The 25,051-nt window shown below is 40.2% G+C and overlaps 1 protein-coding gene across 10 annotated transcripts in view; it reads left to right on the top strand.

Moving 5' to 3' along the window:
• Window positions 1-25,051, top strand: part of GANC (glucosidase alpha, neutral C) — an 87,336-nt gene that overhangs the window by 9,379 nt on the left and 52,906 nt on the right. For 4 of the 10 annotated variants that reach the window (XM_032176029.2, XM_058427775.1, XM_058427776.1 and 1 more), the window contains exons 4-7: window positions 758-866; window positions 10,047-10,174; window positions 15,085-15,267; window positions 19,934-19,979. In XM_032176029.2, coding sequence (XP_032031920.1) covers window positions 758-866; window positions 10,047-10,174; window positions 15,085-15,267; window positions 19,934-19,979 — 466 coding nt within the window. Of the gene's footprint in view, window positions 1-757; window positions 867-3,144; window positions 3,362-5,930; window positions 6,625-10,046; window positions 10,175-15,084; window positions 15,268-19,933; window positions 19,980-25,051 lie in introns of those variants that run through there. The other 6 variants (XM_058427771.1, XM_058427770.1, XM_058427772.1 and 3 more) reach the window with 3 other exon arrangements.

Below are 25,051 nucleotides of genomic sequence, written 5' to 3'. Positions count from 1 at the left end.
CCTGCCTCAGCCTCCCAAGTAGCTGGGATTACAGGCATGCACCACCACGCCCAGCTAATTTTTTGTATTTTTAGTAGAGACGGGGTTTCACCATGTTGGTCAGGTTGGTCTTGAACTCCTGACCTCAGATGATCCGTCCGCCTTGGCCTCCCAAAGTACTGAGATTACAGGCGTGAGCCACCATGCCCAGCCATAGTCTTCATTCGGAAAAAAAAAAAAAGTCTATCTGATCTTGAAACTGAAATCATCAAAAATTGTGTTATACAGTATAGCTTTCTAACGTATTCACTCTCTGTTTAATAGGAAGAAAAGCGTATTATGTTAATTCTGAACAGGTATCTAGAGGGAAGTCTACAGTGAATGCCTGGTAACCTTGTTAAACCACTAGATTATATTTAATATCCACTAGAAATTATTTAGTTACTATTAAAGTCCATTTTATGGAAAGAGGGAGGGAAATTAACAAGCTCACAAACGTCATCTATGAAAATTGCCCCACCATCTCAAGGAAGGAGATAAGATGTCATCCTTTGAGCAATGTTCTAATAATCAATTGTATTAGTATTCTTACTAATACTCATCTTATTAGCATTCTAATAATAAAGTTCCTGATTAGCACTTTATTATAGTACTATTTGTGCCCTGAAATTCACTGAATATCATAGTGAATTTTAATGACTTCCACGTGATAATACAGTCTTTTGGATACTGACAATCACAAATAATTATCAAGCATCTGCATACTCTGTATCTATAGGCGTCAGAAACAGTGGCTTTCCAAGAAGTCCACCTATCAGGCATTACTGGACTCAGTCACAACAGATGAAGACAGCACCAGGTTCCAAATCATCAATGAAGCGAGTAAGGTGAGATGGAAGTGTTTTCCATAGAAAATAATTTGTTTCTTTATTTATTGGGGCTGAATGAAGTAAATTTCCACAAAAGCCAATTAAAGTTGTGTATGCTTCAAAAATAAACCTCGTTAGAAAAGGAATATCAGCCTTTTAGTGATTAGTGGCTCACACCTGTAATCCCAGCACTCTGGGAGGCAGAAGCGGGCAGATTGCTCGAGCCCAGGAGTTCGAGACCAGCCCAGGTAACATGGCGAAAACCCATCTCTACAAAAAGTACAAAAAATTATCCAGGCACAGTGATGCATGCCTGTAGTCCCAGCTACTCAGGAGGCTGAGGTGGGAGGATCTCTTGAGCCTGGGAGGTCGAGGCTGCAGTGAGCCATGATTGTGCCGCTGCACTTCAGCCTGGGTGACACAGCAAGATCCTCCCTCAAAAAAGAACAAAGAAAGAAAGAAAATGAATGTCATCTTTGTATCAGGTGTTTTCCTAAATGTCTTACAAATGTTATTTCCTTTTGTTTAGTCTTTAACACATCTAAGAGTTACATTATATTATCCTAATTTCAGATGAGGAAAATGAAGTCTAGAAAATCACTTGCCCAAAGTCTTACATTTAGTAACCAAAATTTTCTCCTGCATCTGTCAGATGCCATCACCCATGTGCTTTCTAACACTATTACACAATGCCCAGTTGCATGTGTAGCCTGAGCAAGGTACAAATTCAGGGTATGTCCAAATCTCAAAATGCAGGTGGGCCAGGGAGAACAGGGGACAGGCGAAAGGACTATGCAGTTGAAAACCCAAGTAACAAATGTTCGCTCACCTGAGCTGCTTCACTAGAGGTTACCATAGTTTTTGCCTAGTGAGAGGGTTAGGGAAGTATATCTTAAGTGCTTTATCTCACCCGTGAAGTTGTCATGTTACTTTAGATGGGCCAGTCATAGAGGAAGCACTGTGGGCTGTGCTAGGAAGTGTGACTGTGCACTACTACCTGATGCCCTCAACCTGACCCTCACTTTCAGATCCTCCCTGCATTCTAAAGGCATCCTAAGTTTCTAAGGCCTCTGAGGCCAATCTGAGTTAACTGGTAATTCATATCACTGAAAGACAGTTAAGGCCATTAGCTCTGGGTCCCGTAACTGCTTGGATAATATCTGCACCAACTCACTAACAAGTTCCAGTTCTGGGAAGCTGATGTTCATGGCAAAGCTGTGAACTATGTGACTATCATAGTTCCTGCCCTGCAGCGCTGTACTGATATTGGTGGGTTCTCCATAATAATTGTAAGGTCTTTAATTTAGAAATGGGTCCAAACTTTATTCCCAGACAGAAAGAACAATTGTACAGTGAGGAAAACTACCTTCATTATGGAGTTTTAGAGATTTTAGTCATATGGAGTCTTCTTCCATAGCTTTCTTGCCCAAATTCAAAATATGAGCTAGAATCATATCAACAGTTCTGTGTTCTTTATCCGCATCCCCTGTCCTCAACTTCTACAACATAGTTATTGTGGCAGTACATTTAGCTCGTCTCTCTTAGCTGCACAGATGGGGCAGTTAGCCTTTCTCCAAAATCTAGTGCTGATTCTTACACCACCCATTTTTCTGGAGTAATTTTCCTCCTTGCCTAGTATCTTTGATACATTTGAGTTCTCAGCTCATGGTACCCCCAAAGCCATAGGTCCTCTAATGCTGATTCAGGTCTCCCTTTATATTCTTATTTATATATGTTTTTTATATATCCTTTTGTAGCCTAGTTTGGTAGCTGTTCATGGGGAAAAAAATGGTGCAGCACTAATTTCCTTCCTGGAGAGCCAACCACTGTTTGCATGTGGTCTAATAGCCTGACACCCGGCCAAACCCCTCTATTCAGGGTCAGCAGAAGCAGTTGGCTCCAGGAAATGCATCAAGTCCATCAGAGGCCTTCCAGGAGTCTTTAGGCCTTGACCAGATGTCAAGAACCTTTCTGTCACATTTTTCTTGTCATTGTCTCATTTTCTTTCCTATTTCCATTGTGTCTAACCTGAGAGAGTTGTAGTTGTCCATAGTCAGAGCAAGAATCCCTATCCATTCTTGAGGATGCTTAGTATATTGAGCACCTGGCCATGAAGACGTGCTGAGGTAAAGTAAATGAGGCAAAATCACTTTGAATGTCAGTGGTGAGCCAAAATGAAAATTCTCAACACAGCGTGATAGCAGTTTGCGGTGGACACCCACATATGCCGTTTTACATTACTGTAGATCAGTTTCTCTTTTCGGATCCTGAAAAAGTGAGGGATAGTGCTGTTCAGGTCAGGTGCCAGGACCAGAGCCCAACAACTCTGGATGCCTTCAAAGGCAAAGAAACCACAGTCCAGGAGGAGACACAGGATCCCAGCACAAGGCAGTACCTGGCTCAGAAGGAAGCTGAGGAGCCTGATAAACAAGGAAAAATTACCTGGGACATCAGCAACGTATCTCCCAAGACTGAGAACTTTGAGGACCTCTTGGAACAAACTCCATGCTCAGGTATTAGAAATATCGGAACCACATATGGAATCTGCATGCCCTGATCTCAGACAAATGTATGCAAATATATATTTCAGGAGATCACCCTGAAATTCTGCACTGAACTCCATTTTAATGTCCTCCTTGCCATGTGGTGTTGAGATGACTAGTAAGTACATAAGATTTCATGCCCTCTGTCAGTCTGTTAGGGACAACAAAGGTGATGGTGATCACTAATGTTGCCTGCATCTTATATGCAGCTCATTGCATAGTGAAAGAGCCTTTATTAGGCCAAGTGTGGTGGCTCACGCCTGTAATCCCAGCAATTTGGGAGGCCAAAGCAGGCAGATCACTTGAGGCCAAGAGTTTGAGACCAGCTATGGCCAGCGTGGCAAAACCCCATCTCTACTAAAAATACCAAAATTAGCCAGGCAGGGTGATGCATGCCTGTAATCCCAGCTACTCCAAAGGCTGAGACATGAGAATCACTTGACCCTGGGAGGCAGAGGTTGCAGTGAGCCAAGATTGTGCCACTGCACTGCAGCCTGGGCAACACAGTGAGACACTGTCCAAAAAAAATTGACCTAAAATATGACAAAGACAGCATGGAAAAAGAAAATTACAGATTAACTTACTTATGAACATAAATTTAAAAATTGTGAAGGCTGTACTAATAAAGTGAATCCTTCAGGATAGTAGAAAATAATGTATGGTGACTGAGAGGTTATACATATACATTGATTAAATTGCCAAACTGCAAAAGTCTTGAAAAAACGGTCTCTTTTAAATTCCTGTTTAGGTCAGGTGCAGTGGCTCATGCCTATAATCCCAGCACTTTGGGAGGCCCAGGCAGATGGATCTCCTGAGGTCAGGGGTTTGAGACCAGACTGACCAACATGGTGAAACCCCATCTCTACTAAAAATAAAAAAATAAGGCCGAGTGCGGTGGCTCACACCTGTAATCCCAGCACTTTGGGAGGCTGAGGTGGCCAGATCATGAGGTCAGGAGTTCAAGACCAGCCTGACCAACATGGTAAAACCCATCTTTACTAAAAATACAAATATTAGCCAGGCATGGTGGCATGTGCCTGTAGTCCCAGCTACTGAGGAGGCTGAGGCAGGAGAATCGCTTCTCAAAAAAAAAAATACAAAAATTAGCTGGGTGTGGTGGTGCGTGCCTGTAGTCCCAGCTACTCAGGAGGCTGAGGTAGGAGAATTGCTTGAACCTGGGAGTCAGAGGTTGCAGTGAGCCAAGATTGTGCCACTGCACTGTAGCCTGGGCAACACAGTGAGACTCTGTCTCAAAAAAAATTTTTTTTAATAACAAATAACTTCTATTAAAAATGGTTTCTGGGATAAGATGGGTGTTTCAAGGAGATTGCACATTAAGATATGGTATCAGTGTGATCTGAAGTTTTAAAATAAGCTGCATACATCCACTTATTCAGAATGGTAGCTTTTTATTTCAGGTTGAGAGGGACAGCCCAGAGTCTAAGAGGATCATATTCAGCTCACAGCTGCAGTTCTCAAATTACACTGATCAGGCAGATTCTGACAAATCCAACAGTCTTGGTGCCTGCCTGCCCCTAAACCTTTAAAACCCTTAAAGCAGTAACTTTGGAGTTGTCAAGGTTTGTTAATTTTTGAATTTCTCCCTCTCAATTCCCTTCCCCAATCTGCTCCTTGATAAACAACCAGGAAGCAGAACCAAGCTTCATTCAACATTGGGTTAGGCTGCCATAACCAAATATCACAGGCTGGGCAGCTTACACAACAGATGTTTATTTCTCGCAGTTCTGAAGGCTGTAAATTCCAAGATCAAGGTGCTAGCAGCTTCACTGTCTGGTGAGGGCTCTCTTCTTGGTTTGTAGATGGCTGCCGTCTTCTTGTGCCCTCACATAGTGGAGAGAGAGTGTGTACACAAGCTCTCTGGTCTTTTCTTATAAGGGCACTAATCCATTCCTGAGGACTTCCTCAACCTCGTGACCTCATCTAAACCTAATTACCTCCCAAGGGCTTCATCTCTGAATACCATCATATTGTGGGTTAGGGCTTTCATAGCAAATTTTGGGAAGACGCCATTCAGTCCATAGCAAACATGATGTTCCAGGACCTAGATCTGTTCCAAAACAAGCTGGAATGTTGACCTGTGTGTTGTCGCAAGGTCGGAACATCTAGGCTTTGGAAAAAAGCTGGTTGCAGGTTCAGATGCATAAGTTTTCTCACATAGGGTCCTAATATAGTGTTGTGCTTATTCCTGATGACAGAATAATCCAGTAGATATTTAGTAAAGAAGTTTCCAGGAAATAAAAAGAAGTGATCAGGAAAGTGTGTTGACTGCTTTTGTAGAACTCAGTTGTTTTTTCCTATTACTATCAGTTTTCTATCTTCGGTGAAAATTTGGTCTGGATTGAGAAAGAGAGATCTAGTCTTATGATCTAGGCAAAGGAAAATGTATGCCGTCTTGTGAGTCTAGCTTAAATAGCATTGCTAGCAAGGATGTCTGGAGCAATCTACTTTATATTGCTAATTATGATGCTTTCTCATGATATAGGTGACCATTTGGCAACACGTTTATTTTCTTTTGCAGCCTGTTTGCAAGGTTTCACCAGAGACAACACTTCCAGCAGCTTCTCCAAGAATGCAGGAATATCTCTGAGCACCTCTATGAAGTTACTTACCCCTTGCCTCTTCATCTAAGCCTAATGAAAATGAGGCTTTGCCCAACCAGCCACCTTCTCAGCAGACAAGGCACAACTACCACTTGTTAGCCAGTACTGTGTCTGCAGAAATGGCCAGGAACGGGCAGCTAATTTGGGAACTGGCCAGACAATCAGAAGCACACCTGGACAGGCCAGTTGTCCTTGGGGAACAGGCCACTGCCCAGCATGAGGTTGCCAGTATTCTTTGTAGAAAATCAGTGCTTGCAGTAAACCAACTGGCTGCAACTGTGGAAGGGACGATTAGTGTCCTACAGCAATTTAATGAACTATTAGACCATTCCCTGGATCCCAGGAGGTCTTGATCACAGCTAGTAGAGGTGGTCGCTCACTGTTCTGTGTCTTTTAGGTTAACAGTTCTTTACATAATAGTGAAGAGTCCTGGTGCCTCAGGAAAAGCAAGATCAACCTACCAAGGAGGAGTCGATGGAGTCATAATTTTCCTACTTAACACCCACTGCAAATTCAAATATGTGTTCTAGGGCTGTTTGTTAATTCTATTACGGTCTTTACTAATTGTGATTCCCAGTTCTGGGCGAATAAAAAGTTTTTGTTTTAATGTAATTGTGATCAATACTATGCTTGAAGACATAGACAAAGCTATTTCTACCACCATGATGTTTACAAAATATCTGGTATTTTAGCCTATATGGCCATTAAAAAGACTAGATTTGTGGATAACAAACCCCCAAGTTTTAATTGTTTTTATTTAGTAAGGGAGAAATAAGACAGGAAAAGAGAATTAATACTCTTTTTCCCAGACTGAGAGGTGGGCTTCTAAGTAAAGGTATATGAAAAACTGAGTAGAGGCTTGTAGTACTAAAATGAACCTCCAAAATTTAATCTTTTCTCTGAGGATTTATCTCAGCTTCTCTGTGTAATTGGATATTAACACATTTTAAATTTTTTAAAGAGATGGGGTCTCACTGTGTTGCTCAGGCTGGAGTGCAGTGGTTACTCATAGGTGCAGTCATGGCACACTGTGTAACCTCAAACTACTAGGCTCAAGCAATCCTCTTGCCTCAGCCCCACTGTGTAGCTGGGGCTATATGCATGTACCACCCGCTGGCATGTCTTAAATACTTCTAAGGGAGCAAAACGCATGCTCTCTCATCTCATATTAACTATCCATTTAAAATTATTAGATGTATGTTCATTTTACATAAATTGATCTGGCTGCAATTGAGTGTAACTACTTATATTATCTAAGGATTAATACTAGATTCTTAATTTAAGCAGTCCAACATCTGTAACTTCTTAATGTATTTTTTCATTGTCATTTCCAATCATCACTAACAGGAGGAAGAGATTTGATAGTTTATTTGTATATTATTTTATTTATAAATATCCAGCAGGTCCTAGCAAATAGGAAAGGAATATCTACAAATGTTTACTATTTTAGGTAGAAGAATATAACAGTCATGTCCAGGCTTTTTGAAAGAGCAAGGAAGTGGTGGAAGGATTGGAAAAGAACTGGCAGTTAAGCCTCAGGGAAGTGGCTTTTAAACTGTCATCCACAGAGCCCTGAGGTTTCGACAGAGGTGACTTAGGACTCAATACAGGGAAGGCAGGGGACTCTAAGGTGGGACACTGAGCCATTCCCCAGTGTCTTTAACCCAAGTGGCTTTACTTATTGGACTTCTGGGAGTCTGCTGATATTTAAAAAGAAAAAAAAAGTTAATAAGAGAAAAAAAAAACACATGAGCCCAGATCATAGGAGGAAACGCATACTAAGGTCTAAGGAAAGTAGTGCCTGGACCAAGAAAGCTATGTTGGTGATAATAAGAGATAAGGCACAGTGGCTCACACCTGTAATCCCAGCACTTTGGGAGGCTGAGGCAGGAGGATCACTTAAGGTCAGGAGTTTGAGACCAGGCCGGTCAACGTGGTGAAACCCCGTCTCTATTAAAAATACAAAAATTATCCTGGTGTGGTGGCACGCACCTGTAATTCCAGCTACTCAGGAGGCTGAGGCACAAGAATCACTTGAACCTAGGAGGCGGAGGTTGCAGTAAGCCAAGATTGCACCACTGCACTCCAGCCTGGGTGACAAAGCAAGACTCCATCTCAAAATAAATAAATACATAAATTTAAAGAAAGAACGACTCTAAATATTGCTAAATTTCAGAGCGATTTTTGCTAAAATTAGTTTGCTAAATTAAAATTAAAATGAGGATTAACTCTGATTTATACATGAAGTCATTATAGTGAAAACAGGGTTGTTCTCTCTTTTTTCTCCCCTGGGCTGCAGCCTCAAGAACAGAACATACAGCTCAGTCTTTGGTTTAAACAAAAATTAGTGTTTTTTTTTTTTTTTTTGTAGAGAAAGCTGTTTTACTAAAAATGGGACAAACCAAGTGAATAACTAGATGTAAATTGTTAATCATATATAGGCAGACCACCTATATGCCCCCTGCTTAGGAAGTTCTTGCCGATTTTTACCTACTCAAAGTCTTACTAATTCCTGAAGGCCCTGCTTAAATCTCTATTCCTCCAGAGAAATGTCCAGAACTTCTAACCCTATGGTCATCATTAATAACCCCCTTCCTTAATCTCTTGCCTTTCTGTTTTAAAACTTATCACAGAATGCTCTGCGTTAGCTTTGCATCTCTTTTATCTCCTCCAAATTTCAGCCTCCCCAAAAGTTCAATCATTGCAATAATAGATGCCAAATAAATGTTAATTGAATGGAATTTGAGAGAGCAATGGAAATATACATTTAAATAGTGAGAGAATACATAATCTAACAATTTGAAGTTTGTACTTGGACATATTTCCAAATGTTAAAATTTTGATTGTACACTAAAAGTAGTTTAAATACATAAAAGAACATTAAACATGCAAGCAGTAATTACAGTATGATCACTATTGCATCATAACCCTGCCTTAGAATATCTAGAAAAGAATCCACAGCCACAGCACTGTTTATTTGTTCACTGTTTAGTGTCATGTTACAGTTTAACTGCCCTGATTGCTTCCCTGTATTTGCAAGAGGCAAAGTTCCAGTAACATCACATTTTTGGTGCTGGCTTGGTATTCTCCATATTTCTTATCTTTTACTTGCACCACATTGTACCCATTCTAAGCTATGTCACACAACTTACCAAGTTTAGCTGTCATTTAACAGACATAATAGTAATAACACAGGCACCCAGCAGTAACCAAAATTTGGCGTCATACTTCATGAAGAAATTGCAATTGACTAGTGCGGCTTGGCCCACCAGTTGAAAACCATGGTCTTAAAATATTTTTCTAGGTGCTCATTTTGTAGCCTGAGTCCTGTCATTTCTATTCTCCTAGAGCTTCTTGTTCTGTGTTTTATTTTTCAAATTCTCTATTATCTTCATGGTTCTACATTGTTTTCGTGTCCCATGGTAGGCAGAATTTTACTTATGTTCCCCAGCCTCTTGTAAAAGTTCCCCAGGTCTATTTTCCCAGCTGTGAACAAATCAATTCCAGTTTGATTTTAGTGCACCAAGCCTCCTTTCATCCACCACTAGAGAACTCCAATGATCATTTTATTCTGTACTCTTTTCTCTTCTGTAGCCCGCCACCCTTCATCTTTCATCCAGCTGGAATCTAGTTACTCTGCTTTTAACACTCAAACTCTTATTCTTAACGTGTCTGTAGTTTATCATAGATACAGTAGCCACATGTCCCAATCTTCCAAGGCAAGTTTCAGTTTATGCCTGTCTTTCAGTGTAATTATTAATAGAGACTCCTTTCACTCTGAAGATACTGGTTTGGACAATTGTATGTTCACCTAGCCACAGAACACATAGAAGATATTTCTTGTTGCTACTATAGCTATAGCCAAGCAAGTACATACATAAACCGGGGAGCTTTTTTTCTTTAATCACCATTGTTCTCCAATTTGCTTGGCCTATCATAATTGAAACAAATACTTTCCTAATTATTGTAATTGGTGCAAAATTGGCCATCACTTGGGTAACCTGTTGAAGGTAATCTCTTGTATCTGTTTCCAGGTTCCTCTCCTGGCTGAAATTTATGGTATAGAAGGAAACATTTTCAGGCTTAAAATTAATGAAGAGACTCCTCTAAAACCCAGGTTTGAAGTTCCTGATGTCCTCACAAGCAAGCCAAGCACTGTAAGGTAAGCCAAGGAGCAAGGTATTTTAGAGACATGCTTGATATATTCTTTTATCATATCTTGAGTAATAAATTTTGTTATGTGCACTTCTTATTTTGGCTGCTCAAAACTATAGTCATTTAGGTTGGTGCAAAAGTAATTGTGGTTTTTGCCATTACTTTTAATGTATTCAGTTATTTGGGGATAAGTCTATCCATTTTCCTTATTATCCATTCTGTTTTTTCTTCTTCCACCATTTGATTCATCAGGACTTACTTAACAGGGAGAAGCAGAACTTTGATCCCTGCTCTCCTTCTCACAAAGAAAGTGGTTTTATTAGCCAGACTATGGGAGCAAGTAGAAGGAAAGCTACTTATTACTCACTCAGATTAGCAGCAGGGCTCCAGAGATCTAATACGCTAGCCAAACTCCCATGCTTACACTAATTTATACCGTTGGACGGACTTAATTAAGGTTATTCTCAGAAGTCTAACATGTAATTTTACTTAGTGTCAAGGTAAATTAATAATCAGTGTCTAGGTGAAAAACAATCTTTGGGGACTAAAGCATTTTCAAGTACCTGCAAAACTTTCATCTGTTCTCATAACACTTTCCAGTAATATTTCAACTCAGTTTTACCAGTTGGTTTCCATTATATTTTCATATTATTTCACTAAAGGAATATCAGATTATGCCAGATGCTTTCATTTTTACTATATCATTACTGTAGTTTTATGTAGATGATTTTTTCCATGAAAATCTTATAAAAGGTCAACACATTATAATGAGAAATTAATTCAGTTATGTTAGAATCATCAAAAGTTTAAAATATATCTATTCACTGAGCCACGCTATATGCCAATAGCTTAGTAAACATAATTTTTTAAATTTAATTTTGCTCTTTTAATAGAGACAGAGTCTTGCTGTGTTGCCCCAGCTGGTATTAAACTCCTGGCCTCAAATGATTCTCCCTCCTCTTCCTCCCAAAGTGTTGGGGTTATTGGCATGAACCACCATGCCTGTCCTAAATAAGAACTTAAAAGAGACTGTTTCTCAAGGCTTTTGCAGTTTGGCAATTGGATCAATGCATGCGTATAACCTCCTGGCCACAATATGTTATTTTCTACTATCCTGAAGGATAGTACAGCCTTCACAATTTTTACACTTGCGTTCATAAGTAAGTTAATCTGTAATTTTCTCTTTCCGTGCTGTCTTTGCCATGTTTTAGGGTCTAGGTGATAATTAACTTGGTATGGTAAATATGGTATTAATTCTGCTTCTGTACTGACTTATTTCTAGAGGGCCTTTGGCTACTGTAGTAACTGGAAAGCTAAAAACTACATTTCTTCATTTCCCAGACTCCCTTGTAGCTACAGGTTCTGATGTAATTCAGTTTCCACCAATCAGATGCACTTAAAAAAACCTTGATTTCAGAACTGAGTTCCCCATTTTGCTTATATGGATTTGGCACCTGTAGAATGGCTCTAAGGCCATTAGTTAAGGCCATGATTTACTCATCTCTGAATTATAGCTAAGGTGGCATGATCCTAGAGCCCAGCAGTTGTCATAGTGACTTCTGATAACTCGAATTCCTGATTCTAGCTAAGATAGAAGGTCAGTTGGCCATACAGTTACACAGTATTGTTCTAGGGGTCATTCCTGGACGTGCAGCCTGGAACCTACTACCTCAACCCTTCCCGTGATGTAAGCAACAAATTATTCATATGAAGTCATTTATTTTCTGCTTAAAATAGCCAGAGTTGTTTTTGTTTTCTACAGTTGAGTCTTGGTTGATAAAGTAGTTGGTATTATAAGTGAATATAAGCAGCAGCTCTCAAGGATGGGAATATGAGATTGGCTGGCTGACCTAGCTGGATTTGGAGGCAGTGAGGACATATTTACCAATAGAGGTTGGGATACTATTGTTACAGGCTGAATTGTGTTATCCCAAAATTCAGGTGTTGAGCCCTAACCTCTAGTACCTCAGAATGTGACTATATTTTGAGATAGGATCTTTAAAGCAGTAAATAAGTTAAAATGGGATGATTAGGGTAGGCTGTAATCCATTATACCTGGGTGCCCTTGTAAGAAGAGGAGATTAGGACACAGATGCAGGCACAGAGGGACAACCACGTGAAGACACAGTGTTAAGGCAGCCATCTGCAAGCCCAGGAAATAGGCCTCACAAGAAACTCAACTTTCTGACACCTTGATCTTTGACTTCTAGCCTCCAGAATTATGAGAAAATAAATTTCTGTTGTTCAAGCTACCCAGTTTCTGATATTTTCTTATGGCAGCCCTGCCAAACTAATACAACTAATAATAGACCACAAAATTCTGTGGCAATGTTACTTAAATGACCACTGGTGGTCAACTAAAATAAAGTGGCCCATTGAAAGCAGACCAAGAGGTAGGGCCATACTGCGTTATGATTATCATGCAGAATTCAGAGCTCTGAGATGGCTTGGCTGCTTCAACTTCACTGAAGAGTTTAAAGAAAGAAAACAATAGTCTCAGGGCTTTAAATTCTTAGCTCAAGGTATTATCAGAAGATTGTTAATTTTCTGTGACAATCCTAAAAGTCCTCATATCTTCTGTAGCTGCAGGTACATATAGCTGAAAATCAGATGCAGAGTTTGATATTGCAGGTCACTGAATTAGTCCATAAGTTAATTTCAGGCATTAACTGGGAAAACGTAGGACTCCTCAAAATTGAATAGCAGGCTGAGTGCAGTGGTTCACACCTATAATCCCAATACTTTGGGAGGCCAAGGCAGGAGGATTGCTTGAGGTCAAGGATTGTAGACCAGACTGGACAACAAAGTGAGACTGCATCTCTATAAAAAATTAAAAAACTAACCGGGCATGGTAGCACACTAGCACACACCTGTTGTCCTAGCTACTCAGGAGGCTGTGGTGAAAGGATCACTTGAGCCGAGTGATTTAAGGCTGCAGTGAACTATGATCGCACCACTGCACTCCAGCCTGGGTGATGGAGCAAGACCCTGTCTCTAAAAAAATAAACAATTTTTTAAAAAATTGAATAACAATATTTGGGAAGAGTTGGGTAATTCTAAATAGTCAAACCTCAAAATTTCACTGGCCCTCCCATTTCAGCAGAAGCAGCCCCTCCTATAAAGGCAGGTGAAGCTGATCCTGCCTTGCTTGGATACCCTGTATTGACCTCACCTAAAATATACATGCACGGGGATTCCAATTCTCTTTGTGCCCGACCCCTACCACCCTTCACCGCCTCCAGACCCATCATCAGAGAGTCAGATCCCAACGTGCCCAGAGAGCCAATTACAGTCAAACCCAGGGGGAGAAGGCTTGCGTGCCTGAAAAATTATAAGACTATATAATGGCAAAAAAAACCTGGGAAATATAAATGGAAATGGTTTCTGAGGAATTCCTAGACCAGAAAGAAGGAACTTAATTGTAGATCAGGCTAAATTTATTGACTCGGGTACACATACCAGATAATGTAGATTTGATATGCTAGCTTGGGCAACTGAGAATGGGTCTAATTGATGGCTTAGTTGGTTAATTATAACCTGAACTCAGCTATGGATTCTTCTGAATGAAGCTGAGATATCAGGAATTCCTTGGCATGGTATAGAGGAAATGATCCATAGACTTAGAGAGATAAAGATGTTGAAGTGGATTTGTTTCATGCAACCAGCTCATCTAGGCCCTCTGGATTCTGTCCCCCACGAGAATCCAGAACATACCCCCTTCACTGAGAAACTGATGAGGGAGCACTTGGAAAGCATTGTAGTGAACATCTTCCTTTTGTGGGCTGGAGATAATGGTGGGAAATGATGCCATTAAAATGGTCTCCCTGATTTCAGTGGAGATAATGAGACTCCAGGTAGCAGAGGCAGAGTAGAAACATTTAGTTGTCAGAGACAAGGTGAACATAATTCCATTATGTGTGGTAGGGCCCATGTAGTACTCAAAATGGTTTAATGCTTGGGGCAGTAAGCAATTTATGGTGGGGTGCATTAGACTGACATATATGAACTACAGTCCTACTTAATGGAATAATCAAAAGAACTCTGTCTGGGTTCAGTGGGCAGTGAGAGACAGCCTCTCAGCTGTCTCCAGAGTTAATTTCCAGATCCTAAGCATCTTGAAGAGAAGGCATAGAATCCATGGAGAAGGACTGAAAAGACATCATAAGAACATAAACTGTCTCTTTTTACCTTCCTTAAAGAATCCTGTGAACATTTACTGGGGACACTGTGCACTGGAGAAAGGGAAAATCTAGCTTTGAGGGATTTTAAGTGCTGTGTCTGAGCTTACATAATTCTTGTGGATCTAAAACATCCTAACAGTGTACCTGTGAAATTGGAGGCTGGTGGGAATCAGGCAATAAATAGGTAAATAAAAATTTGACCTGGTTCCATCTCACTGTGGACCCAATCTGTGTTATTTCCTCAGTTTCTGAGTATGTGGTTGGAATGAGAAAGAAAAACAATATTTAGATTTTACACACCAAAATCTAGAAAGTTACTAGACCTTCCAGACCAAGGTGATGATGATGACGATGATGATAGCTAACATTTATTGTGTGTGTTTTTTTTTAAATGGGTCCGGCACTGTGTCAAGAGCTTTACACATGTGATCTCATTTAATTCTCTCCAAAAACTTTGTTGTTGCTTTTGTTATTTTCACTTTACAGATAAGGAAACCAAGACCCAGAAAAGGTGGATAACTTTGTTATCCGAAGTTATAACGTATATGGTAGAGTTATGCTCAATTTAAGCTCTTTGGCACCAAAGCCAATGCTCTCATTAACTTTTCTCTGTTGCCTTATCTATGGCTATGTCACATGAATATTGATTTACTAATTAATTACTTGGAAGTACAAATCACATAGGGCCATGTAAACCTGTAGCAGCTTGTTTTTCTCTTCCTGTTTTGTTTTCTAGGCTGATTTCATGCTCAGGGGATACAGGCAGTCTGATATTGGCAGATGGAAAAGGAGACCTGAAGTGCCATATCACAGCAAACCCATTCAAGGTAGACTTGGTGTCTGAAGAAGAGGTTGTGATTAGCATAAATTCTCTGGGCCAATTATACTTTGAGCATCTACAGATTCTTCACAAACAAAGGTATTCTTATGCATTACTTGACAGATAAAGACCTTAACGTAACCTGATTAATGAATATCAGTTGCCTAAATAGATAACATATCACCATAGAAAATTGGTTTGCCTTATTTGCTCTAGTATTGTTCTGAGAAATTTTATCTTTTCACCTGTGAAGGTGAATACAAGCTTTATGACAAAAATAATTCCCAAACTTTTGTAAATGTTCCACTCTTAACATGTCCTGTGTGTGACTGATGGCATTCTCTACCCTGCACACCCTTCTATAAAAGCACTCTGTTGACCTGACAAATGTTAATGGGAACTAGCGTACCTTCATAATTTCACTTCACTCCTTTGTAATAACACAAATTACCCTAGACTTGAATAGTTGTCCAGGAATTTTCTGGGACCATCTGCTTGATCAGAGCTGTTTATGTGGGCTGCTCACATGAATTAGGAGGTGGTGGTAAGGAGGAGATTCTTCTTCCATTCTTACCAACACTGTTTTTAAATCTTTTAGTCTATAGTTCTTTCTATTTTTATCGTGATAATAAACATATTATATGATCTGCAGAAAGCATTCAACATTCATTATTCCAACATAGTGATTTGTCTGAGTTTCAACTCATTTCTATTTTAAAATTTTGATATTAAAAATATCTCATTTTCTCATCTCAGAACTAATACTTGTTCATCATAGGCAGATTAGAAAATATTGAAAAGAAGAAAATTTAAAATCCCTATAATCTCTCCACCTACTCTATTAGTGACTTATGAATAGTCAAGTACTTGTTTAACTGAAAAATACGAATAATAGCATAACAAATATCTGTGTACCCACTACCCATGTTCTTTATATTTAAAGCCTTTTTTTCTAGCCAGGCACAGTGACTCACGCCTGTAATCATAACACTTTTGCCGAGGTGGGCAAATCAGTTGAGCCCAGGAATTTGAGGCCAGCCTGAGCAACATGGTGAAACCCTGTCCTACAAAAAATACAGAAAAATTAGCCGAGTGTAATAGCACATGCCTGTAGTCCCAGTTACTTGGGAGGCTGAGGTAAGAGGATCACTTGAGCCCAGGAGGTCAAAACTGCAGTGAGCTGTGATTGTGCCACTGCACTCCAGCCTGGGCAACAGAGCGAGATTCTGTCTCAAAACAAACAAAAAAAAACGCTTTTTTTTTCTTTTGTAAACCCCCATGATTTTGTTCTGTTTTCTTTTAAACGTTGTTTTCTTTCCTATCTAAGTTGATCCTTTTACTTACTTATGTAGAAGAGGCACATGGTACAAAGGAGTATATATTAATACACATTTCTATGTAATAATAGTAAAGAATCTCCTTCCCCCCGTGTCCTCTAGCTGCCTACTTTCCATTCTTGAAAGTAATGTGTTCTGGTCAGGTGTGGTGGCTCATGCCTGTAATCCCAGCACTTTGGGAGGCTGAGGCGGGTGGATCACCTGAGGTCAGGAGTTCGAGACCAGCCTGGCCAACATGGTGAAACCCTGTCTCTAGTAAAAATACAAAAATTTAGCCAGGTGTAGTGGCACATGCCTGTAGTCCCAGCTACTCAAGAGGCTGAGGCAAGAGAATCGCTTGAACCTGGGAGGTAGAGGTTGCAGTGAGCTGAGATCACGCCACTGCACTCCAGCCTGGGCAGCAGAGCAAGACTCTATCTCAAAAAAAAAAAAAAAAAAAAGTAATGTGTTTCCAGTTTTTTGTGTATCCTTTCAGAAACAATTTATGTATATACATTTTATATATATTCTTTGACTTTTCCTTTCCTGACACAAATGGCGCCACCTTTACACATTATTCTACACCTTGCTTTTTTCTCTTAACAATGTGATAATTCTTAATTTCTTTAAAGCAGCTACATAATTTCTGCTATATGACTGTACCATGATTCACTGAGTAAATTCTCTATTGAGGGATTTAAAGTTGTTTCTAATCTTGTTTTACAACTAGTTAGTTTACTAATAACCTTGAATATGTGTCATTGTGCATATATACAAGTATATTTATAGTATAGAGTCATAAAAGGATAGTTGTTGATCAGACGGTTTGTGCATTTGTAGTTTTTTTTGTTTGTTTTTTTTTTTTTGAGACGGAGTTTCACTCTGTTGCCCAGGCTGGAGTGCAGTGGCATGATCTTGGCTCACTGCAAGCTCTGCCTCCTGGGTTCATGCCATTCTCCCGCCTTAGCCTCCCGAGTAGCTGGGACTACAGCGCCCGCCACCATGCCCGGCTAATTTTGTTTTTGTATTTTTAGTAGAGATGGCGTTTCACCGTGTTAGTCAGGATGATCTCGACCTCCTGACCTTGTGATCCGCCCGCCTCGGCCTCCCAAAGTGCTGGGATTACAGGCATGAGCGACCGTGCCCTGCCTGTAGTTTTCATAGGTATTGCCAAATTGCCTTCCATAGAGGTTGTACTGGTAGTTATAGTTCCATGATTTACATTTATATTTATAATTATATTTGTGTTAGGAAAATCAGATGATCTAACTGGAAAAAATTTTAAGTTAGATTTTAACCTCATAACATTAACAAAAATAAATTGCAGATGAATAAAAATTAAACATAAAAATAGAAGAAAATATAAAACAATATTTTTGTAATTGTGAGAGTGTGACAAACTGAAGAGCTATAAGGAAAAGATTGATGGATTTGATTACTTACACATTTTAAGCTTTGATTCTACTCAGAAAGCAACACAAGAAAAAAAAAAAAGCTTTATTATAGACACACACACACACACAACGCAGTGTGAACAAAATTAAAAGTCAAGGACTTCCAGTTTCCCATCTGGCATGTAAGGAGCTTAGAAGTCACTACTCCATCCTAACAATGACTAAAAAGCTCAACAAATCAGTTTTTGCCTTATATAGTTTGATGTTCTGTTAGACTCATACACACATTAAAGATTGTTATGTTGAGCTGAGCACAATGGCTCATGGCTGTAATCCCAGCACTTTGGGAGGCCGAAGGCAGGCAGATCATCTGAGGTCAGGAGTTTGAGACCAGCCTGGCCAACATGCTGAAACCCTGTCTCTACTAAAAATACAAAAAAATTAGCCAGGCGTGCTGGCATGTGCCTGTTGTTCCAGCTACTTGGGAGGTTGAGGCAGGAGAATCACTTGAACCCGGGAGGTGGAGGTTTCAGTGAGCCGAGATCACACCATTGCACTCTAGGCTGGGCGACAAGAGCAAAACTCCGTCTCAAAAAAAAAAAACATTGTTATGTCTGCTTGGAGTATTGATCCCTTTATCATTATGTAATATCCCTCTTTATCCCCCCAAATTTTCCTTGCTGTGAACTCTGTTCTGTCTGAAATTAGTATATCTACTCTTACTCTCTTTTGATTGGTGTTAGCATAGTATATCTTACCTTCAGAGGTAACCAGTTTACTAAATTTTGTGTTAATCACTTCCTTGGGTTTGATTTGGTTTGGTTTGGCTTGGTTTGGTTTGGTTTAGTTTTGTATTGTTTTAAGATGGAATTTCACTCTTGTTGCCCAGGCTGGAGTGCAGTGGTGCGATCTCGGCTCACTGCAACCTCCGCCTCCCAGGTTCAAGCAATTCTCCTGCCTCAGCCCCCCAAGTAGCTGGAATTACAGGTGCCCACCACCACATCCAGCTAATTTTTGTATTTTTAGTAGAGACAGGGTTTCACCATGTTGGCCAGGCTGGTCTCGAACTCCTGACCTCAGGTGATCTACCCGCATCAGCCTCCCAAAGTGCCCAGTTTACAGGTGTGAGCTGCCGCACCCAGCCTCCTGGGGTTTTTAATTGCATTCCCACATATGTATGAATTCCCAAACAACATATTATTTGGATTTGTCTTTTCTAAAAAAACTTTTATGTAATAAAAGTATGCTGTATATATTCTTTTGTAATGTATTTTTCACTCAAATTTTTTTTTCCTTTTTTTTTTTTTTGGAAGACAGGGTCTCACTATGTTGCCCATTAAATGTATAAAAGTTAGCCTACATCATTCATGCTCATAGAAATACAAACTGAAATGCATTTATTTTTTCTACAATTTTAGATTGGCAAAAACTGAAAGATTGATAAAGTCCAGCATTGTTAAGAATGTGGGGAAATGAGCACTCAAATACAACTATGGGTGGAAGAATAAATTGTCACAATCATTCAGAAAGACTGTACATTATAGTGCTGTGTTCTGGGAGTGAGGAGAGTCACACCGAGTGAAGGGAGCTATGTTCAACCTTGCTTACTTAGATTTTGTTGAAATATCATGAGCATGTTTAACATTTATAATAAAAAATGATAAAAGTATTTTTAAAGAGTTAACAAAATTAAAATACTTCTACATTAAGAAATGAAGCTATTAGATTAATGTTCATCATTACTGTCTAATTTTATAAACTCATTTTTAAATTTTTTTTTTATTGTTTAAAGATGAGATCTCACTGTGTTACCCAGGCTGACATCGAACTCCTGGGCTCAAGTGACCCTCTAGCCTCAGCCTCCCACGTAGCTGGGATTACAGGCAGGCACCACTGCACCTGGCTTCATTTTTATTTTTATAATGATGTTATATTTAATACATTAAAGGATATAACTTATGGGGTCTCAAAAGTTGGAAATGAAAATCTTTATCACTGAACAAAATTCTATCAATCTTGCCATTGAGTGAAACAACTTTATTTATGTTAAAACAGAGCTGCTAAAGAAAATGAGGAGGAGGCATCAGTGGACACCTCTCAGGTAATCTAGACTGATCCATTCATTGTTATCTTTTTCACCATCATCATAATGATAGGGCATATAAGGAATTCTCTTTCTTCCTTCTACGGAAGGGTGCTTGTTAAATGATCTACTGCATATAAATAGGACCACCTGTTTCTTTGGCTCACCTTGTCATCTTGTTGATTCATTCATTCATTCATTCATTCATAAAAACAGATGCTTCCCAAGTGCCTGCTTTTTGCCAGGCATTATTGCTAGGCAAGGAGAATCAGCCTTGAATAAAACAAATCCCAAACGTGTTCTCATGGAAAGTAGAATCTATTGGGAAAGACAGACATTGAGTAAGTAATTACAAGCATGAGGAGTGTTACAAAATGGTGCTATAGAAGAGTACAAGAGACCTGGCCAAGATGAGGGTCAGAAAAGACCTTCTGAGGGAAATAATGTTAAAGCTGAAACTGATGTATACACACGTCAAAAAGTTGGGAAAAAACGTTCCAGGTAGAGAGAACTGCATATTCAAAGATCTGGCGGTAGGATGGAGCATATTCCATTTGAAGAAATGGAATATGTATGCAATATATACTTATTTCAGCTGGAGAAAGGAAAGCAAAGGGGAGGGTGGTATGTAACGAGGCTAGAGAGATAGGCAGGGCAGTGCTGTGGAAAGATTTGTAATAATTCTTTTATCTAACAATTATTTGTTAAGTACCTCCTATATCCCAGGCACTGTTCATGGAATTGGTGAGACATCATTGAAAAATATAAGTCCCCCATTTATCATGGAGCTTACCTTCTTCCAAGCCATGTTAACCTTTCTGAGTTTCTCCTAAGAGCAAAGGAAAACTCTGAAACGGTTCTAAGTAGCAGAGATGCATGGTCTTATTTCTATTTTTAAAATATTATTTTGTTGAATTGTGAAGAATGGACACTCCAGAAATCTTCTCTCTCTTCATCCCCAGTCACATGTATCTTCAAAAGAGCACTTTTCATGATATTGATTCTTCCTATCCACGAGGATGGAATGTTTTATCATTTGTGTTCTTGCTTATTTCCTTGAGCAATGGTTTGTAGTTCTCCTTGAAGAGGTCCTTCATATCCCTTGTTAGCTGTATTCCTAGGTATTTTATTCCCTTTGTAGCAATTGTAAGTGGGAGTTCATTCATTATTTGGCTCTCTGATTGTCTAGTGTGGATGTAAATGCATGCTTGTGATTTTTGCACATTGATTTTGTATCCTCAGACTTTGCTGAAGTTGCTTATCAGTTTAAGGACTTTTTGAGGGGTGAGATGATAGGGTTTTCTAAATATAAAGTCATGTCGTCTACAAACAGAGACAATTTGACTTCCTGTCTTCCTATTTGAATACTCTTTATTTCTTCCTCTTGCCTGATTGCCTTGGCCAGAACTTCCAATTACTATGTTGAATAGGAGTGGTGAGAGAGGACGTCCTTGTCCTGTGCCGGTTTTCAAAGGGAATGCTTCTAGCTTTTGCCCATTCAGTATGATATTGGCTGTGGGTTCGTCATAAGTAGCTCTTATTATTTTGAGATATGTTCCATCAATATGTAGTTTATTGAGAGTTTTTAACATGAAGGATGTTGAATTTTATCGAAGGCCTTTTCTGCATCTATTGAGATAATCATGTGGTTTTTGTCTTTGGTTCTGTTTATGTGATGGATTACGTTTATTGATTTGCATATGTTGAACCAGCCTTGCCCCAGAGATGAAGCTGACTTGATTGTGGTGGATAAATTTTTTTGTTGTGCTGCTGGATTCAGTTTGCCAGTATTTTATTGAGGATTTTCACATTGATATTTATCAGGGATATTGGCCTGAAGTTTTCTTACTGCCCAAAATAATTTATAGATTCAATGCTATTCCCATCAAACTACCATTGACAGTCGTCACAGAATTAGAAACAACTACCTTAAATTTTATATGGAATCAAAGAAGATCCTGTATAGCTAAGCAAAAAGAACAGATCTGGAGGCATCACATTACCTGACTTCAAGCTATACTACAAAGCTACAGTAACCAAAACAGCATGGTACTGGTACCAAAACAGATATATAGACCAGTGAAACAGAACGGAGACCTCAGAAATAACCAAATAACACCACACATCTACAACCATCTGATCTTCAAGAAACCTGACAAAAATAAGCAATGAGGAAAGGATCTCCTATTCAATAAATGGTGCTGAGAGAACTGGCTAGCCATATGCAGAAAACTGAAACTGGATCCCTTCCATACACCTTACACAAAAATTAACTCAAGATGAATTAAAGACTTAAATGTAAAACCCAAAACCATAAAAACCCTAGAAGAAAACCTAGACAATACCATTCAGGACATAGGCGTGGGCAAAGACTTCATGATGAAAATGCCAAAAGCAAATGCAATAAAAACCAAAATTGACAAATGGGATCTAATTAAACTAAAGAGCTTCTGCACAGCAAAAGAAACGATCATCAGGGTAAACAAGCAATCTACAGAATGGGAGAAAATTTTTGCAATCTACCCTAAGTGCTAATATCCAGAATTTACAAGGAACCTAAGCAAATTTATAATTTAAAAAAACCCCATCAAAACATAGGCAAAGGATATGAACAGACACTTCTCAAAAGAAAACATTTATGCGGCCAACAAACATGAAAAAAGCTCAACATCACTGATCATCAGAGAAATGCAAATCAAAACCACAATGAGATACCATTTCACACCAGTCAGAATGATGATTATTAAAAAGTCAAAAAACAATAGATGCTGGCGAGGCTCTGGAGAAATAGGAATCCTTTTACATTCTTGGCAGGAATGTAAATTAGTCCATTGTGGAAGACAGTATAGTGATTCCTCAAGGGTCTAGAACCAGAAATACCATTTGGCCCAGCAGTCCCATTACTTGGTATATACCCAAAGGAATATAAGTCATTCTACTATAAAGACACATGCACATGTTTGTTTATTGCAGCACTATTTACAATAGCAAAGACATGGAACCAACCCAAGTGCCCATCAGTGATAGACTGGATAAAGAAAATATGGGACTGGGCATGTGGCTCATGCCTGTAATCCCAGCACTTTGGGAGGCCAAGGCAGGTGGATCACCTGAGGTTGGGAGTTTGAGACCAGCCTGACCAACATGGAGAAACCCTGTCTCTACTAAAAATACAAAATTAGCTGGGCATGGTAGCGCATGCCTGTAATCCCAGCTACTAGGGAGGCTGAAGCAGGAGAATCACATGAACCTGGGAGGTGGAGGTTGTGGTGAGCCAAGATTGCACCATTGCACTCCAGCCTGGGCAACAAGAGTGAAACTCCATCTCAAAAAAAAAAAAAAGAAAAAAAATGAAAGAAAGAAAATTTGGTACGCTGTGGCTGGCAAGATGACCGAATAGGAACAGCTCCGGTCTGCAGCTGCCAGCAAGATCAGCGCAGAAGGCAGGTGATTTCTGAATTTCCAACTGAAGTGCCTGACTCATCTCATTGGGACTGGTTAGAGAGTGGGTGTAGCCCACGGAGGGCGAGCTGAAGCAGGGTGGGGCATTGCCTCACCCGGGAAGCACAAGGGATGGGGAAACTCCCTCCCCTAGCCAAGGGAAACCATGAGAGACTGTGCTGTGAGGAATGGTGCATTCTGGCCCAGATACTACATGTCTCCCATAGTCTTGGTAACCCACAGACCAGGAGATTCCCTCAGGTGCCTACACCACCAGGGCCACACAAAACTGGGCGGCCGTTTGGGCAGACACCGAGCTAGCTGCAGGGGTTTTTTTTTCATACCCCAGTGGCGCCTGGAACACAGAACTGTTCACTCCCCTGGAAAGGGGGCTGAAGCCAGGGAGCCAAGTGGTCTAGCTCAGCGGATCCCACCCCCATGGAACCCAGCAAGCTAAGATCCAGTGACATGAAATTCTCACTGCCACCACAGCAGTCTAAAGTTGACCTGGGATGCTCAAGCTTGGTGGGGCAAGGGGCATCCGCCATCACTGAGGCTTGAGTAGGCGGTTTTCCCCTCACAGTCTAAACAGAGCCACCTGGAAGTTTGAACTGGGTGGAGCCCACCGCAGCTTCGCAAAGCTACTGTAGCCAGGCTGCCTCTCTATATTCCTCCTCCCTGGGCAGGGCATCTCTGAAAGAAAGGCAGCAGCCCCAATCAGGGGCTTATAGATAAAACTCCCATCTCCCTGGAACAGAGCACCTGGGGGAAGGGACAACTGTGGGTGCAGCTTCAGCAGACTTAAGCATTCCTGCCTGCCAGCTCTGAAGAGAGCAGCGGGTCTCCCAGCACAGCGCTCGAGCTCTGCTAAGGGATAGACTGCCTCCTCAAGTGGGTCCCTGACCCCCATGCCTCCTGACTGGGAGACACCTCCCAGCAGGGGTCGACAGACACCTCATACAGGACAGCTCCAGCTATCATCTTGCAGGTGCCCCTCTGGGACGAAGCTTCCAGAGGAAGGAACAGGCAGCAATCTTTGCTGTTCTGCAGCCTCTGCTGGTAATATTCAGTCAAACAGTGTCTGGAATGGACCTCCAGCAAACTCCAGCAGACCTGCAGCAGAGGGGCCTGACTGTTAGAACGAAAACTAACAAACGGAAAGGAATAGCATCAACATCACCAAAAAGGATGTCCACACAAAAACCCTATCCGAAGGTCACCAACATCAAAGAGCAAAGGTAGATAAATCCACGAAGGTGAGGAAAAACCAGCGCAAAAGGCTGAAAATTCCAAAAATCAGAATGCCTCTTCTCCTCCAAAGGATCACAGCTCTTCACCAGCAAGTGAACACAATTGGACGGAGAATGAATTTGACAAATTGACAGAAAGTAGGCTTCAGAAGGTGGGTAATAACAAACTCCTCCAAGTAAAGGAACATGTTCTAACCCAATGCAAGGAAGCTAAGAACCTTGAAAAAAGGTTAGAGGAATTGCTAACTAGAATAACCAGTTTAGAGAAGAACATAAATGACCTGAGGGAGCTGAAAAACACAGCACGAGAACTTCATGAGGCATACACAAGTATCAATAGCCAAATTGACCAAGTGGAAGAAAGGATATCATAGATTGAAGATCAACTTAATGGAATAA

Source organism: Hylobates moloch, unplaced genomic scaffold, assembly GCF_009828535.3.
Source record: "Hylobates moloch isolate HMO894 unplaced genomic scaffold, HMol_V3 SCAFFOLD_14, whole genome shotgun sequence".
NCBI classification, from domain to species: domain Eukaryota; kingdom Metazoa; phylum Chordata; class Mammalia; order Primates; family Hylobatidae; genus Hylobates; species Hylobates moloch.
Note: the sequence above shows the minus strand (reverse complement) of the source record. Positions and strands in the feature narration are given on the sequence as shown.